General features: G+C 44.6%; 1 protein-coding gene across 1 annotated transcript in view; it reads left to right on the plus strand.

Moving 5' to 3' along the window:
* MLH1 (mutL homolog 1) overlaps window positions 1-15696 on the plus strand; it is a 44426-nt gene that overhangs the window by 25467 nt on the left and 3263 nt on the right. The window contains exons 13-15 of the mRNA XM_056129118.1: window positions 605-753; window positions 10138-10246; window positions 10815-10878. Coding sequence (XP_055985093.1) covers window positions 605-753; window positions 10138-10246; window positions 10815-10878 — 322 coding nt within the window. The remainder of the gene's footprint in view (window positions 1-604; window positions 754-10137; window positions 10247-10814; window positions 10879-15696) is intronic.

Raw genomic sequence — 15696 nt, forward strand, 5'->3', positions numbered from 1 at the left:
TCGCCCCATGGGGAAGACTCTAGCTTCATGTCACTCAGGCTTCACCTCAGGTGTCTCCTCTGCCAGAGGCCTCTGTGGTCCTTTTCACTTAAAGTCCTGTCATAGTATTAGAAATCATGGCGCACAAAATAGATTCCTCTCCTCTCCCCTCCCCACCACTCACTTCCGTTTCTTTTCCTTAGTTTCTTTATTGCGTTTCTTGCTACTTGAAGGATGTCTTTTCAGGAACTCTCTGATTCCTTCCCCCGAGGAAGCATGATGAGGGCAGGCACTTGGTCGTGGTCACCGCTGTGGTTTGCGCTGCTGGAACAGGGTCTGGTGGACGGATGGGCAGAGGATAAGTGAGATTTGGCAGGGCGCACTCATTCGTATGTCCATCCGCGCCTCCTCAGCCTGCTCTGGGCATTCACCGTTGTCAGATGAAGGAGGGTTGCCGGGAAACCTGCTTCCCACATTGGGAGCCTCCACAGCTGCGCACAACCAGCAGAGAGGGAGAGAGGCCTTGCCCGCCCAGAGGCAATCCGGCTGAAATCATCATCATCATAATAATAATAATAGTAACGAAGAACAGCCGTGAACTGCCAGTTCCTTCTCTTCATTGTAGAAAGAGACACCGGGAAAACTCTGATGTGGAAATGGTGGAAGATGATTCCAGAAAGGAAATGACCGCAGCGTGTACCCCCCGGAGAAGGATCATTAACCTCACCAGTGTCCTGAGCCTCCAGGAAGAAATAAATCAGCGGGGACATGAGAGTACGTAAGTGCCGTGGTCTGCCTGGGCCTGCAGGGGCGGCGCTGCCGAGGGGAAGTCAGGAGATGAAGAAAGCGTTTCTGGGAGGGTGGCCGCTGTGCCGAGCATTCTTTCCTTTGCTTCCTCAGCCAGCAGCGGCTGGCACACAGTTCTCCACGAGGCGAGAAAGAGGAAAGGAGTCTCTGGTTTTAATTAGAGTTCGTTGGCGTTTTCACCAAAACACAGGAGACGGAGTAAGGCCATTGTTGAAAGTCTTCAGTGTGATTTCAGTTGCAGATCGAAGCAGGGAGTCATTGGCAGCTAGTCCTGAGGTTGGAAGGGGGGTTGCTGTTTGCCTGGCAGGGAGCGCACAGACCTGCAGGTTCCGTGTTCGTGCCTTGGGAGCATCCCTACTGCTGTGCGACCTTGGGAGCACCCCTACTGCTGTGTGACCTTAGACTCCTGACTTAACCTCCGTTTTTCCTCCTCTGAAAAGTGAAATTCATTGTGTAATTATTTTGCTCATGCGATGTGAAGCTTCAGGGCTGGAGAGAGAACTCGGTGGGCTGTTTGCGTGCTTTGCATGCTGGAGGCCTGAGCCAGGTCCCCATACTTCATGGTCTCCCGAGCATGGAGTGTGGCCTGGAGTGGCCCCTAAGCACAAAGCCAGAAGTCAGCCATGAGCACTGTGGAATGGGGTCTGAAATGAACACATACATGGCATTCATAAATGAAGGCATTTTTTTAAAGAAGGAAAAAGAAATTATCCACAAAATGCTTGCTACACAGTAGAGGGTCTGTAGTTTTCTGTTGTTCCCATTCTGTTTGGGGGCCATACCCAGCAATGCCCAGGGGTCAAATCTAGGCCTCCTCTATGCTCTGAAGCAAGCTCTCAGCCCTCTGAACTCTCCTGCTTTCTAGAGATTTTTATTTCCTGAAGACAAAGTAACAGATCCTTGTCCTCTTTAGAAATCGCTTCCCAGATGCCGGAGTGATGCTGGTGTGTAGAATCCGTTGTGGTTTCTGCTGCTCTACAGCTGACTCTGGTTTTAGGAATGAAAAGGGGGCAACGGGCTGGGGCTGGAGCTCAAAGGGATGGAGCACCCACAGGCCCTAGATCTGATCCTGGTGCTGCGCGGTCCCCTGAGCACCCCTGGAGGTTGCCATCACTGCCTCCCCGGGCACTACCTGGAGAGGCCCCTCTGCTCGGAGCACCCCTGCGGAGTCCACTCGCACCCGGGCCATGATGTAAGGGAGACTTGACCCTCACTACAGCCCTGACTCTACTTCTTGGGCGAGCACATGATTCACTGGCTGGGGCTTCATTGGCAGCTCTGCCCTTGGGTGTGCACAGTCAGCCATGGCCTTCCCGGTTTTGACCTGTCGTACGTTTCGTGATTAAATTGGTTAGATTTCAGGAGCGTGATAGCCTAAAGTGCAAACTCCAGGTGAACTTTGGAAAGATGCGAGGCTCTGAAAAGCAGTTTCGTGCGTTTCCCGCTGTTCTCAGGCTTCTGAGATGGCCATTCCGACACGGTGGCCTCTTGTTTCCTGTCGGTCACTGCTCATTTGCAGCGGCTTGGGAAAGCCTGCCCTGCCTTTCCTGTGTGCTCTTTTTCCCTTTTAAGCTTGATTTTTTTTTTAAAAAAATTATTTTATTGAATCACAATGAGAATAGTTACAAGGTTGAGTTCATGATTTGGTATCGGTTATATAATGTTCCAACACCCATTCCTTCACACCAGTATACATTTCCCACCACCCATGTCCCCAGTTTCCCTCCGGCCACCGCCTTCCATCTCTGGCAGGCTCTACTCTGCTTTTCTCTTCCTGCTCTCTCTCTCTTTAGCGCTCTCTCTTTCTCTCTCCCTCTCTCCCCCCCTCTCCTATTTGGCGTTATGGTTTACAATACAGATATTGATAGGTTATCATATGTAGCTCTTCACCTACTTTCAGCACTCAGTTTTTATCCAGAGTGATCATTTCTAACTATTGTTGTCATCCTGGTCCCTTCTCTATCCTAACTGTGCTTTGCCCCCAACTCACTTGTGGCAACCTTTCAACCATGGACCAGTCCTCCTAGCCCCTGTTTTTCCTGGCCTTGGTTATTAGTCTCATACTATTTTATTTTTATAGATTCCCACAAATGAGTGCAGTCATTCTGTATCTGTTCCTCTCTTTCTGACTCATTTCACTCAGCATGATACTCTCCATTTCCATCCATTTGTAAGCAGATGGCACAACTTCATTTTTTTAAACAACTGCATAGTATTCCATTGTGTAGATGTATCACAGTTTCTTCATCCAGTCGTCTGTTCTCAGGCACTCGGGTTGTTTGCAGATTCTGGCTATTGTGAATAGTGCTGTAATGAACACAGGAGTGCAGATGGTGTTTTTGCTGTGTGTTTTTGGGCCCCCAGGGTATATTCCCAGGAGTCCTATTGCTGGGTGAGATGGGAGCTCACTTTCTAGTTTTTTGAGGAATGTCTACATTGTTTTCCAGAAAGGCTGCACTAGTCTACATTCCCACCCACAATGAATGAGAGTCCTTATCTTCATGTATCCACACCAGCACTGGTCATTACTTATTTAAACACTGTGATTTACAAAGTTTTTCACAATTCAGTTGTTTAGGTATTCAGTTTTCAGCACCAATTCTCCACCAGTATCCTGAGTTACCCCCAACGCTAAGAGACTGCTCCCTTAAGCAGGCACAGAGTGGTGTTGCCAGGGTCATGGCCTGAGGATTTACTGAGCTGTTAGGTGTGAGGTGGGCCTTCTGTATTCTGTATTTCAGCATTCACTTGAGCTTAGTAGACTTCTACTCAGTTTTCTCATCTAATTTTTCTGTTTCTCCTGAGCTGTCAGCTCTGTGAAGTTGGGAGGTGTTGTGTGGCTGCATATGTGGCTGTGTGCTATAGGGACTTTGGAGCTGGGATGATCAGCTGCAGGCATCTCTAGCATCTCTCCAAGGTCAGTCTTGAAGTTGGGCCATTTCTCTGGCAGCAGCGGGATGTGGGTGGGTGGAGCTCTGGGCCTCTGGCTGGGTGTGGGGACTCAGTCTGCCCCCATTCTGCTAAGGCTCCAGAGATCTTTGCCTGTGGTGGGCCCACTGCTGGCATCTCTCTGAGATTTGTCCTGAAAAAGTGCCCTACAGGTCTGTTGGGAGTACATGCCTCCTCCCCCTCTGCCGGGGCTCAGCTCTGCCTCACTCGCTTTGGATGTGCCACAAAATTCTATGCAAAACTCTGCGAGGAAAAAAAATCTCTGACCTTTTTTTCTTTTTAGCGGATTACACGGCTCTTTCCTCCAGTGCCTCATTATTCTAGCTTATTTGATGTTCTCCAGCTTTTAAAATAATCATTTCTCCACCTACACAGCACATCCTGCAGACATTGAGTTTCCAGTGGGAGCAGAGGGAATCTCTTTTTCTAAGCAGGGGTAAGGGCAGAGAGTGGAGTTACCCAGAACTTAGGTAGCAGTCTTGATTGGGGAAATAGTGCAAGGGCTAGAGCACATGCTTTGCCTTCAGAAGACCAGGGTTCGATCCCTGCTACTGCATAGTTCGCACTATGCAGGGAGTGTGTTGTGGTTCAGAAGCACCAAGCTGGGTGTGTTGTGGTTTAAATTCCACACATGGTGTGTCAGGACTGCCAGTTTACTCCCAAAACAAAACAAAGCTGGGCATTCATTTGTGGTGGCCACAGTTCTCGAAAACTAGAGCAAAACATATGAAAACTAGAGCAAAACATACATACACTTCTCACTGCCCCTCACCTTCCAGCCCTTCCCTCTTTCTCTAGACCATTCATGGTAGGGGTAGTTTAATTCTTCGAATTAAAAAAAAAATTACTCAGGAGTAATCCCTGAGTGCAGAGCCAGGAAGTGTATCACCCCAGAGCATGGCTGGGTGTGGCCCAAAACAAAACCTGTAAGATCCTTAGAAGCAGGTAGACACCTGCTCCAGAATCGACCTTGGCATCACCTTTGAAGCCTCTGTGTGCAGTTCCCTGACTCTACCCCCTGTCCCTCTCCCTGAGGGATGATTATACTCCCAGATCTTAGCATTTTCCTCTTTACTTTCTGTCTTACTGTCATGTTTGTAGTTCTAAAATGCTTACTGTTTACTTTTACAAGTTTAAGTTTTATAGAAATGAAATTAGTGTATTTTTGCAGTGCTTCAATTTTAAGTTGTACATATGCGTGCATGTATTCCTACAATTCCTTTGTCTTAATGTACTCTGGCTTATTTTTCTGTGTTAAGAGATGTCACTGTTGGGGCCAGAGCAATAGTACCGGGGTAGGTGTTTGCCTTGCATGCGGCCAACCAGGGTTTGATCCCTGGCATCCCACATGGTCCCCCAAGTACCTCCAAAAGTAATCCCTGAGTGCACAGCCAAGAGTAGCGCCTGAACATCAACAGGTGTGACCCAAAAGCAAGGGGGGAAAAAAGTCACTGTTGGAAGGACAGTTGAAGGACATTTGTCCTCTCCCTCCTCCTACAGGCCTCACCAAGCCATGGAGAGGACCGAGTGGCCATAAATAGCAATTGTTTTTGTTGTTGTTGCTGTTGGTTTTTTTTATTTTTGGTTTGTGGATCTCGTCTTGGGGAGCTTAGGAATCACTCCCAGGAGAGCTTAGCGTGGGAAGCTTGCACGCCAGCCTGGCAGGTAATTTTCTGAAGAGATTGTGTAACTACATCCCCATCCCCACCAACAATGTCCCTAAGGCTTTTCTGGGGTGGGGGGCACACCTGGAAATGCTCAAGGGTTACTCCTGGCAGCACTCAGGGAACCATATGGGATGCCAGGAATCGAACCCAGGTCAGCTGGGTGTGAGGCAACCGCCCTACCCCCTCACTCACTGTACTATCACTCCAGTCCCTGTCACTATTTTTTGCTCCACTTTCTGTGTTTGAGAATGTCGGACTTTTTTACTAGTTGGGTGGTTGTGAGGTGGTATTTGATAAAGGTTTTTATTCACAATTATCTGGTCACTGATAAAATTGAATAGTATGTTTCCTCTTTTAGGTTAGCTGCCTATTCAAGTCTTTTACCTGCTTTTGTTATTTGATTTCAGAAGTTCTTGATATATGTGGTCAGTAGTAATTAGCTACATGAAAACGCTGTAGCACTGTGGCACTGTAGCACTGTCCTCGGGTTGTTCATCGATTTGCTCGAGCGGGCACCAGTAATGTCTCACAACAAATTGTGAGACTTGTTTCTGTTTTTGGCATATTGAATACGTCACAGGGAGCTTGCCAAGCTAGCCGTGCGGGTGAGATACTCTCGGGAGTTTCCCAGGCTCTCCGAGAGGGGCAGAGGAATCTTAACCTGGGTTGGCCCATGTCGGCCACGTGCAAGGCAAACACTTACCCGCTGTGCTATCGCTCTCTAAATGCATATTTTTCATTAATGTTTTATTAACAGCACTTCTTAATTTTTTGAAGGAGGCAGATTTTTTATGAGCTGTTCTTTAGAGATTGTTTTTTTCTTTCTAATTTTTATAGTGAGACATCATGAGGTACAGTTGTAGACTTACAGATTTTTGTGCTTGCGTTTCAATTAATACAATGATCAAATACCCATCCCTCCACCAGTACCCATTTCCCACCACCACGGATCATAGTATCCCTCCCACCCCCCCATCTTCCCCATCCCACCCTGCCTCTGTGGCAGGGCATTCCCTTTTGTTCTCTCTCTCTTATTGGGTGTTGTGGTTTGCAAAAGAGGCAATGGGTGACAATCATGTTTGGTCTATAGTCTACTTTCAGCATGCTTCTCCCATCCTGGGAGGATCCTCCCAACACCCTTTATTTGATGTTCCCTTCTCTATCTGAGCTCCCTTTTCCCCTAGCATGTGTGGCTGGCCTCCAAGCCATGGAGTAAAATTCCTGGTACTAATCTGAGCCATTCTTGGGTATTAGTCTACTATATTGTTACTTCATGTTCCCCAGATGAATGCAATCTTTCTATGTCTATCCCTCTCTTTCTGACTCATTTTGCTTAACATGATACTTTGTAGTATCACTTGTATGTAAATTTCATGACTTCATCTTTTCTAACAGCTACATAGTACTCAATTGTGTAAATGTACCAAAGTTTCTTTAACCAGTCATCTGTTCTCGGGCACTCAGGTTTTTTCCAGATTCTGGCTATTGTAAAGAGTGCTGCAATGAACAAACAAGTGCAGATGTCACTTCGACTATACTTTTTTGCCTCTCTGGGATATATTCCCAGGAGTGGTATTGCTGGGTCAAATGGGAGCTGAATTTCTAATTTTTTGAGAATCGTTCGTACTGTTTTCCAAAAGGGCTGAACCAGTCGGCATTCCCACCAGCAGTGAAGGAGGGTCCCTTTCTCGCCACATTCGCGCCAGCACTGGTTGCTTTTGTTCTTGTGGATATGGGCCAGTCTCTGGTGTGAAATGATATCTCATTGTGGTTTTGATCTGCATCTCCCTGATGATTAATGATGTGGAGCATTTTCTCATGTGCCTTTTAGCCATTTGGATTTCTTCTTTGTGAAAGTTTCTATTCATTTCATCTCCCCATTTTTTGATGGGGTTGGATGTTTTCTTCTTGTGGAGTTCAACAAGTACTTTGTATATCCTTGATATCAACCCCTTATCGGATGTGTATTTGGCGAATATTCTTTCCCATTCTCTAGACTGTCTTTGTATTTTGGTCACTGTTTCTTTCGAGGTGCAGAAGCTTCTTAGTTTAAGATAGTCCCATTTGTCTATCTCTGTTTTCACTTGCTTGGCCAGCGGCATGACATCTTTGAAGATACCATTAGCTTCTATGTCATGGAGGGTTTTGCCAACTTTTTCCTCAATGTACCTTATGGATTCCGGTCTGATGTTTAGAGATTGGTTTTTTAATCTTATTTAGAAAATCCTTCCTAACTCTGTGATAAAGGTACTTTCCTAGACTGTCTCCTAAAATGCTTATACTTCATCCCTGTCTGGACAGCATCTTCTGTGGCTGGTGTTTGATTCCCAGTTTCCAGGAGGACATTTTCCTGTTCCATTACACGTCGTCATATTCGTCTGTCTGTTTGTGCTTGTGCTTCTTTTCCTTCACACTTTCGGGGTCCGCCTTCGTGCAGCCTGAGGTGGCAAACTTGGCTTTGCTTTTGTCTGACTTTGTTTTGAAAAAAAATTTTTTTTCTGGGTCTCCTGCCCCCACGCCTGGCTGTCCTCGCCAGGGCCCCTTGGAGGGGAGCGGGTTGAGTTTCCCTCCCTGCCCCAACCAGGGCTCCTGCAGCCGAAGACCTGCAGAACCACCCACCACCATGCTGAGACCACTCTCCACAGGCATGATGGTACCAGCAGAGGAACAAAGGCATGCGGGTCCCGGGACTGAGATCTACAAGCCTGCTCGGATCGGGGCTGAGCATCCTCCACCCAGATCCTCCATATTCCAGTAGGCAGGGGTCACACCCACCAACTGGCCCCCTGGCTCCGTGTAATCCCATCAAAGGCCAAGACCCAGAGCCGAGCGACATCTTATCATCTCATGCTTACTTTGGACAAACTGGCAGGCTGCCGAATGTAACCTGCCCACACGGCAGAGTCTGGCAAACTCCCCGTGGCGTACCCAATATGTCAAATACCAGTAACAATGATGGGTCTCATTCTCCTAACCCTGAAAGAGCCTTGAATCTCAGGGCTAGGACGAAGGAGACGTTACTGGGGCCTGCTCGAGGCAATCGACGAACAACAGGATGGTCATGATCGTAATTGTGGATTTAAACTGGCAGGCTGGGGCTGGAAAAACAGCACAGCAGCTGAGGCACCTGACTTTGGTCCCGGAGCACTGCTGGGTGGGACTCAAACCCCCAGTCCCCCCCCCCCTCATTTTTTTTAATAATAAAATCCCAGATTGGCAATTATTTTTTTCTTGGTGTTGTTATTTTCTTTTAGCTTCTACTGTTGCTGATGACAGTCCAGCAGTGCGTCCTATATTTGATCATTATATGGGTGACCACGCTCCTGTCCCTGAGTGCATTCTGGGTCTTTTTTCTTGGGGATCCTGCACTATTTTATGTGCAATTGGTATGGGGTTTGTTGGACTTTTTCGAACCTGAGACTTTGCCTTTTATCATTTCAAGCATATTCTCAGATACTTGTCCTTAAAGTCATCAGGTATTGTCTCTCCCCTTACCCCTTGTAACTTGGATTATAAATTTTTTTTTATTCTTTAGGCTGTGTAATATCTTTCATATTTTCCATAATATCTTCTATATTTTCCACCTGTCTCTCTGAACTGCATTCTGAGGAATCCCTTCCAGTAAGCTTCCTGTCATTTGCCTTGCCAACTTGAATGTTAAAGTTAACTTTATCTTGACTTTTAATGTCAGTAAATACAGTTTTCACTGTTGGAAACATTTTGGTTCCTTTGGAACTCTGCTACTTACATATTGCTTATTATTTTAATATCTTAAGCATACTGAACACGCTTATTTTATCTTCTTTGCTGATAACTTCCAGTCTCCTAAGTATTTGCTGATCAAACTCTGTGGTTTCTTCACGAATTAAACACACATGACTTGTCTGTGTGTTTTGTTAATGTTTTGACTGCTTGTGGCCGGTACCTTACTGTGCGGGATTATTTGAAGCCTGGAGTGAATACAAATTTGATTTGCTTAAGGATATGGAATATTCAGTCTGGGCATCAGTTTAAATTAAAATGCCCAGATCCTGTGTTCCAAAAGTCTGCTTAATGTGAATCCTGGCTGCAAAAGGATGTGAGCACCAGGTGATGGGTACACGTGCCCTGGGGTGTAGTAGTTTTCCTTATCCCCAGCCCCAGGTCCTAAGTGGGCCTTGAACCTACCAGTGTTTTCTCTTCGCTGAGGATGCAGCTCTGTGATCTCTCTCCTTAGGCCCCTTACCCCCATTTCAGATGTTGAATGCTGCAGTTTTTTTTCTCCACATAGATCTCAGAGCCTCGAAAGCTAAAGTACATAAATCCCTAGGTTCCTCTGGTGAGTTGTCATAAAGTTGGCTTTAGTGTTTCTCTGGGAAGTAGATCTAAGTAGGTCTTAGGTTGAGATCACGGAAGAGTCATTAATCTTTTGACAGACTGCTCTTTCAAAGGTAAGAAGGTGGGAGAGAAGGTACAGGGGTTAAGGCATTTTAACGTGGCCAACCCCAGTTTAAATGCCAGCACCACATCTGATTTCCTGAGCACAGAACCGGGAATAAATTTGAAGCATTGCCATGTATGGCCCAAAAATCAATCACAGTAAATACATCAATAAAGATTAAGTAGATTTTGTCTTGTCTGTGTTTTACCAGGAGCTTTGGCTCAGCCTCTCTGCTTCATGTCCTCTGCTGCTTGGGACTTTGGGGTATGAAAAGGCATTGATAGAATGCAGTGACTTAATTTTTTTGTTTTCCAGCACTCCGGGAGATGCTGAATAACCACTCATTTGTGGGTTGTGTGAATCCTCAGTGGGCCTTGGCACAGCATCAGACCAAGTTATATCTTCTCAATACCAGCAAACTGAGGTAACCCAGGAGCACATGAAGAAAGTGGGGCTGCAGATGCACGTTTGAGGGGGAGAGCACTGGAGAACAGGAGGAGGCATGAGGGAGTCGGAGCAGACAGGGGTGGGACTCAGACAGTGATTCAAATCCAGGCTCAAGCACTTCCTGTTTAGGTCAGCATGGGGACAGGGTGCTTTTCTTTAGGTATCCCATCTGTTAAGTGGGACAGTGCTTCTTATCTGGTAGTTTCTAAGAAAACAAGAAGGGGAGTGGAAGGGCAGGGAGTTGTAAAACAAAAAAGAGAAAAGAATCGACATGAGAAGTCAGCCAGACAATCTTAAAGCTTTAGCTTGTGTATGGAAGCCCCGGCTGCTAGTCATAGGGGGCACCAGCTTTTGGAAGTTTGGGAGTATTTATTAGATGGCTTAGCCAGGTTCCTCCACAGAGCAGAACCATCATTTCATCCTCTCTGAATCAGGGTTTTTTGGTTGTTGTTGTTGTTGTTGTTTTTTTTCCATCTTGTCTCTATTGCTTGGCTCTCAAGCATGGATTCAGTTTTTTCTCAGACTTCATTTTTTTTTTTCCCCAGTGAAGAGCTGTTCTACCAGATACTCATTTATGATTTTGCCAATTTTGGGGTTCTACGGTTATCGGTAAGTTTCTTTCCTACTTCTCATTTCAATAACTAGTTATTTCTGAAAATAATAGCTTTAATCTGGTATCTTATTTGGATATGGTAAATTTTTCTACATACACTTTGTATAATTCTGTATTAAGGGTTTATATATATTGATATTGTTAATTTATTTTGATATCTTTAATAATTTATACAAAGCAGAAGAGACATTTGGTAGCCAACTTGAAATATTTAGTGTTAATAAAGAGGCTAAGTAATACATGTTTTAAGAAAACGTATCTAAAGATGAAAGTGAAAATAAGCATTTTCCAAAGCATTGCTTCTCAACCTTTGTCCACTCATAACCGCCTTCTGAACTTGTTTCCTTCCTATGCCACCTGTCCTACTGGTTGGCACCCTAATCTCAAGCTGTGCCCCCTAATTACAAGACTTTTACCTGTGGCTCTTGGAATACCCTGTGGGCGCACAGGACCATATGGTTCGTAGTTGAGAAATGCTGCTCTAAATCCCAGTGACCCACATACAGTCCGAATTCTAATATAAACCCTTTCTAGTACATTTCTTACAAAACCTTTTAACTGTCTGATTTAGAGTTCAGATTATATTATGTCATTTTCTGTATTCTTTTTGTATTTGACGTACTCTACAAAAGCACTTTCTCAGATTTTTACTGGTATTATGTTCAGTCTATATAGATTGTTTGGAGGAAATCATCTGGAGGTGGCCTCTGGGCGACACCTAGCAGTGTTCAGGGCTTACTCCTGGCTCTGTACTCAGGGATCACTCCTGGTGTGGCTCAGGGGACCATATATGGTGCATAGGAGCAAACCAGGGTGAGCTGCATCTAAGGCAAAACTTTTACCCCTTTAATATGCCCAAAATCATTGACTTTATTACAGTTTTGGTTACACCATGGTTAAAAATGTGTTAAGATTTATGGTACTAGTACACACAGGACACCCATCCAAAGTGCCCAAGATCCTCCACCACTGTACCTATGTCACCTCTAGTGGAGGGAAATCTTGTTAGATTTATCCCTTAGTATTTCACTTTTTTTTTTCCTTTGGCCTGCATGTGCTCAGGATAGACTCCCAGCTCTGCACACGGGGCTCTGGGCTCAGTGGGACTATATGGGTTACTAGGAATAGAACCTGGGTTGACTGCATGAAACACAAGTGCCCTACAGGCTGTACCATTGTTCTGGCCCAGTATTTCACTTTTATTAATCCTATTGAAAATGGCGTTTACACAGTTTTTTGATTGTTGCTAGTTTATATACATGTTTTTGTATACTGATCTTGTATGTTACAGCCTCGCTAAATTCTAGTTCTTTTAAAACATTCTTGTCAGATTTTCTAGAATGGTGACCATCGCATCTGTGAAGTTTTATTTCTTCCTGTCAAATCAGGACACTTTTTATTTTCTCTTTCCTGATTACACTGACTAGAACATGAGTCAAATGTTGACTAGACGTGCTGAGAACTGAAATTCTTCTCTTTCTTGGGCGTTTGGGGAAGTATTCATCTTTAACCACTAAGTATGCTGTGGCTGAGTATCGTTAGCTGAGTTAATGCCTTTTATCAGGCCTTTTATCAGTTCCCTTCTTGTCCTGATTTGCTTGGTGTTTTATTCAGTAGATGTTAAGTACCTACACCACATTCGCCCACCTCCCCACACATCCGCACCTCCCCGCCACCCCCAGCTAGTGTGATGGCACAGGATCGGATAGTTATATTGCCTGCACCTTTGGTGTGGTGCTCACCAGGAATTACACTCCTTTAAAGAGTTTCTATACCTGCACTGCATGCCAGGGGTCGGACTCTTGAGTGCTGGTGCTAACACACTCCTGGCTGTGCATTGCTGGGGTCAGACAGCAGAGCTCAGTGCATACAGGAGCCCTGGAGAAGGAACTCAAAGGCCTTAGCCATTGAGTCATCTCCTGGTCCCTGTGTTGGTATTTTTTTAAATGCTGTTTCTGTACCCATTCATTGTATGATTTTTTTTCTTTTCAGTTTGGTAACACACATTTGATGTTCATGTTGAACCAGTCTTGTGTTCCTACTATGAATCTGGAAATACATGATTTTTTTTTTTATTAGTGAAGCACCATGAGGTACAGTTGTAGATTTACAAATCTTTGTGCCTGAGTTTCGATCATACAATGATCAAATACCCATCCCTCCACCAGTGCCCATTTCCCCCCACCCCCCCTCCCACCCTGCCTCTGTGGCAGGGCATTCCCCTTTGTTCTCTCTCTCCTTTTGGGTGTTGTGGTCTGCAAAAGAGGCATTGAGTGGCAATCATGTTCAGTCCATAGTCTACTTTCAACATGCATTTCCCCTCCTGGGAGGATCCTCCAAACACCTTTCATTTGGTGTTCCCTTCTCTATCTGAACTGCCCTTTCCCCTAGAATATCCGGCTGGCCTCTAAGTTATGGAGTAATCCTCCTGGTGTTGATCTCAGCTATTCTTAGGTATTGATCTCATATTTTGTTGCTTTATATCCCCCAGATGAATGCAATTTTTCTATGTCTATCCCTCTTTTTCTGACTCATTTCGCTTAGCATGATACTTTCCATATTGTACCACTTGTATGTAAATTTCATGACTTCATCTTTTCTAAGAGCTACGTAGTACTCCATTGTGTAGATGTACCAGAGTTTCTTTAACCAGTCATCTGTTCTTGGGCACTCAATGAGATACCATCTCACACCTCAGAGACTGGCCCACATTCAAAAGAACAAAAGCAACCGATGCTGGCGCGGATGTGGCGAGAAAGGGACACTCCTTCACTGTTGGTGGGAATGTCGACTAGTTCAGCCCTTTTGGAAAACAGTATGGACGTTTCTCAAAAAATTAGAAATTGAGCTCCCATTTGACCCAGCGATACCACTCCTGGGAATATACCCCAGAGAGGCAAAAATGTGTAGTCGAAGTGACATCTGCACTTGTTTGTTCATTGCAGCACTGTTTACAATAGCCGGAAATACATGATTTCCTTTTGATACCGTACTAGAATGAATTTGCTAGTTACAGTTTTTAAAATTGTTCTTGAATGATACTGATTTGTAATTTACTTGTATTATCTTTGGACTGGAGCGATAGCACAGCGGGTATGGTGTTTGCCTTGCACGTGGCCAACCCAGGTTCGATTCCTTTGTCCCTCTCGGAGAGCCCAGCAAGCTACCGAGAGCAGCTTGGCAAGCTACCCGTGGCATATTCGATATGCCAAAAACAGTAACAAGTCTCACAATGGAGACGTTACTGGTGCCTGCCTGAGGAAATCTATGAACAACAGGATGACAGTGTTATAGTGCTACTGTGTCTTTGGTTTAGTTATAATGCTGACCTTGCAGATTAAGTTGGGAGATAATCCCTACCTTTTCCATCTTCTGTATGTTTGTGTAGAATCAGTGTGCATTTGGCAAAGATTGGGTCAAATTCATCAGTGAAACTGTGGGCCTGGGGATATCCTCTTGGGAGGGTTTTAAACTAGATTCAACTTATTTCATAGAGTTGAAAGTCAGACTCTTTTTCTCAAATGAACTGTCATTTTCTTCAATGAACTTTCAAGAAACTTATCCACTTAAGTTTTTCATTGTCCTCCCGTTGTTCACTGATTTGCTCTAGCGGGCACCAGTAATATCTCTATTGTGACACTTGTTACTGTGTTTGGCATATCGAATGAATACGCCACGGATAGCTTGCCAGGCTTTGCCATGCGGGCGGGATCCTCTCGGTAGCTTGCTGGGCTCTCTGAGAGGGGCAGAGGAATCGAACCCAGGTTGGCTGTGTGCAAGGCAAACGCCTTACCTGCTGCGCTATTGCTCCAGCCCTTGTTAGCATGTGGATGTTCTTATTTTTATTCTTTGAATATCTGTAGATCTGTGGTGATACACAGCCTTCCTCATTACTAATACTGCTAAATTACATCTTCACTTTTATCAGTATGGCTACAAGTTTATTGATTTTTATTGCTACACCTGACATTTGGTGTCACTAACTTTTCCCTATTTTTAAAATTTAATTGATACCTGCTTGAGTTCTTGTTGCTTTTCTCCTACATAAGGTTTATTTTGCTCATTTTGCAATTCTTAAATCTTCTTTTCGAATATAGGTGTTAAGTTATATAAATCTCTTCCCAAGTGAAGCTTTAGGAATTTCCCACAAATTTTGATAGAAAGCACTCTGATTCATGGAAAAATTCGTGTTTGATTTTTTTTCATAGGCCCACAGGTTATTTTTCAGCATAGTACTTAGTTTTCATTGGGATTTTCCAGAAGTCAGATTTGGAGGAGCAACCCATTATACTCTCAGAGCCATGTTTTCTGCATACTTTAAGATTCTATGATTGAATGCTTAAATATTTTTGTTTTCTAGATTCCATGACTAATTCTTAGGTATAAAACAAATAGTAACTCTGGTCTGTAACATGTAGAAGTACATATGTGGGGCTGGAGCGATAGCACAGCAGGAAGGGCGTTTGCCTTGCACGCGGCCAATCCAGATTCGATTCCCAGCATCCCATAAGGTCCCCCGAGCGCCGCCAGGAGTGATTCCTGAGTGCAGAGCCAGGAGTAACCCTTGAGCATCACCAGGTGTGGCCTAAAAAGCCAAAAAATAATAATAATAATAAATAAAAAAGTACTCATGTAACAGCAGTTAAGGGGGAAAGTGGAAGTAAATGAGGGCATCTTATTTTTCATTTTCCTCAGCAGATGTAGTGTTTGATTTAATCTTATTAATACACACATACACATATTTTATTGTTGAGGTGCTAGAAATCCTTTAGCCTTGTGATGTTCTAGAAACAGAAAAGGGAATGGCTTCTTTA

This window comes from Sorex fumeus, unplaced genomic scaffold (genome assembly GCF_029834395.1).
Source record: "Sorex fumeus unplaced genomic scaffold, SorFum_2.1 ptg000072l, whole genome shotgun sequence".
Lineage (NCBI taxonomy): Eukaryota > Metazoa > Chordata > Mammalia > Eulipotyphla > Soricidae > Sorex > Sorex fumeus.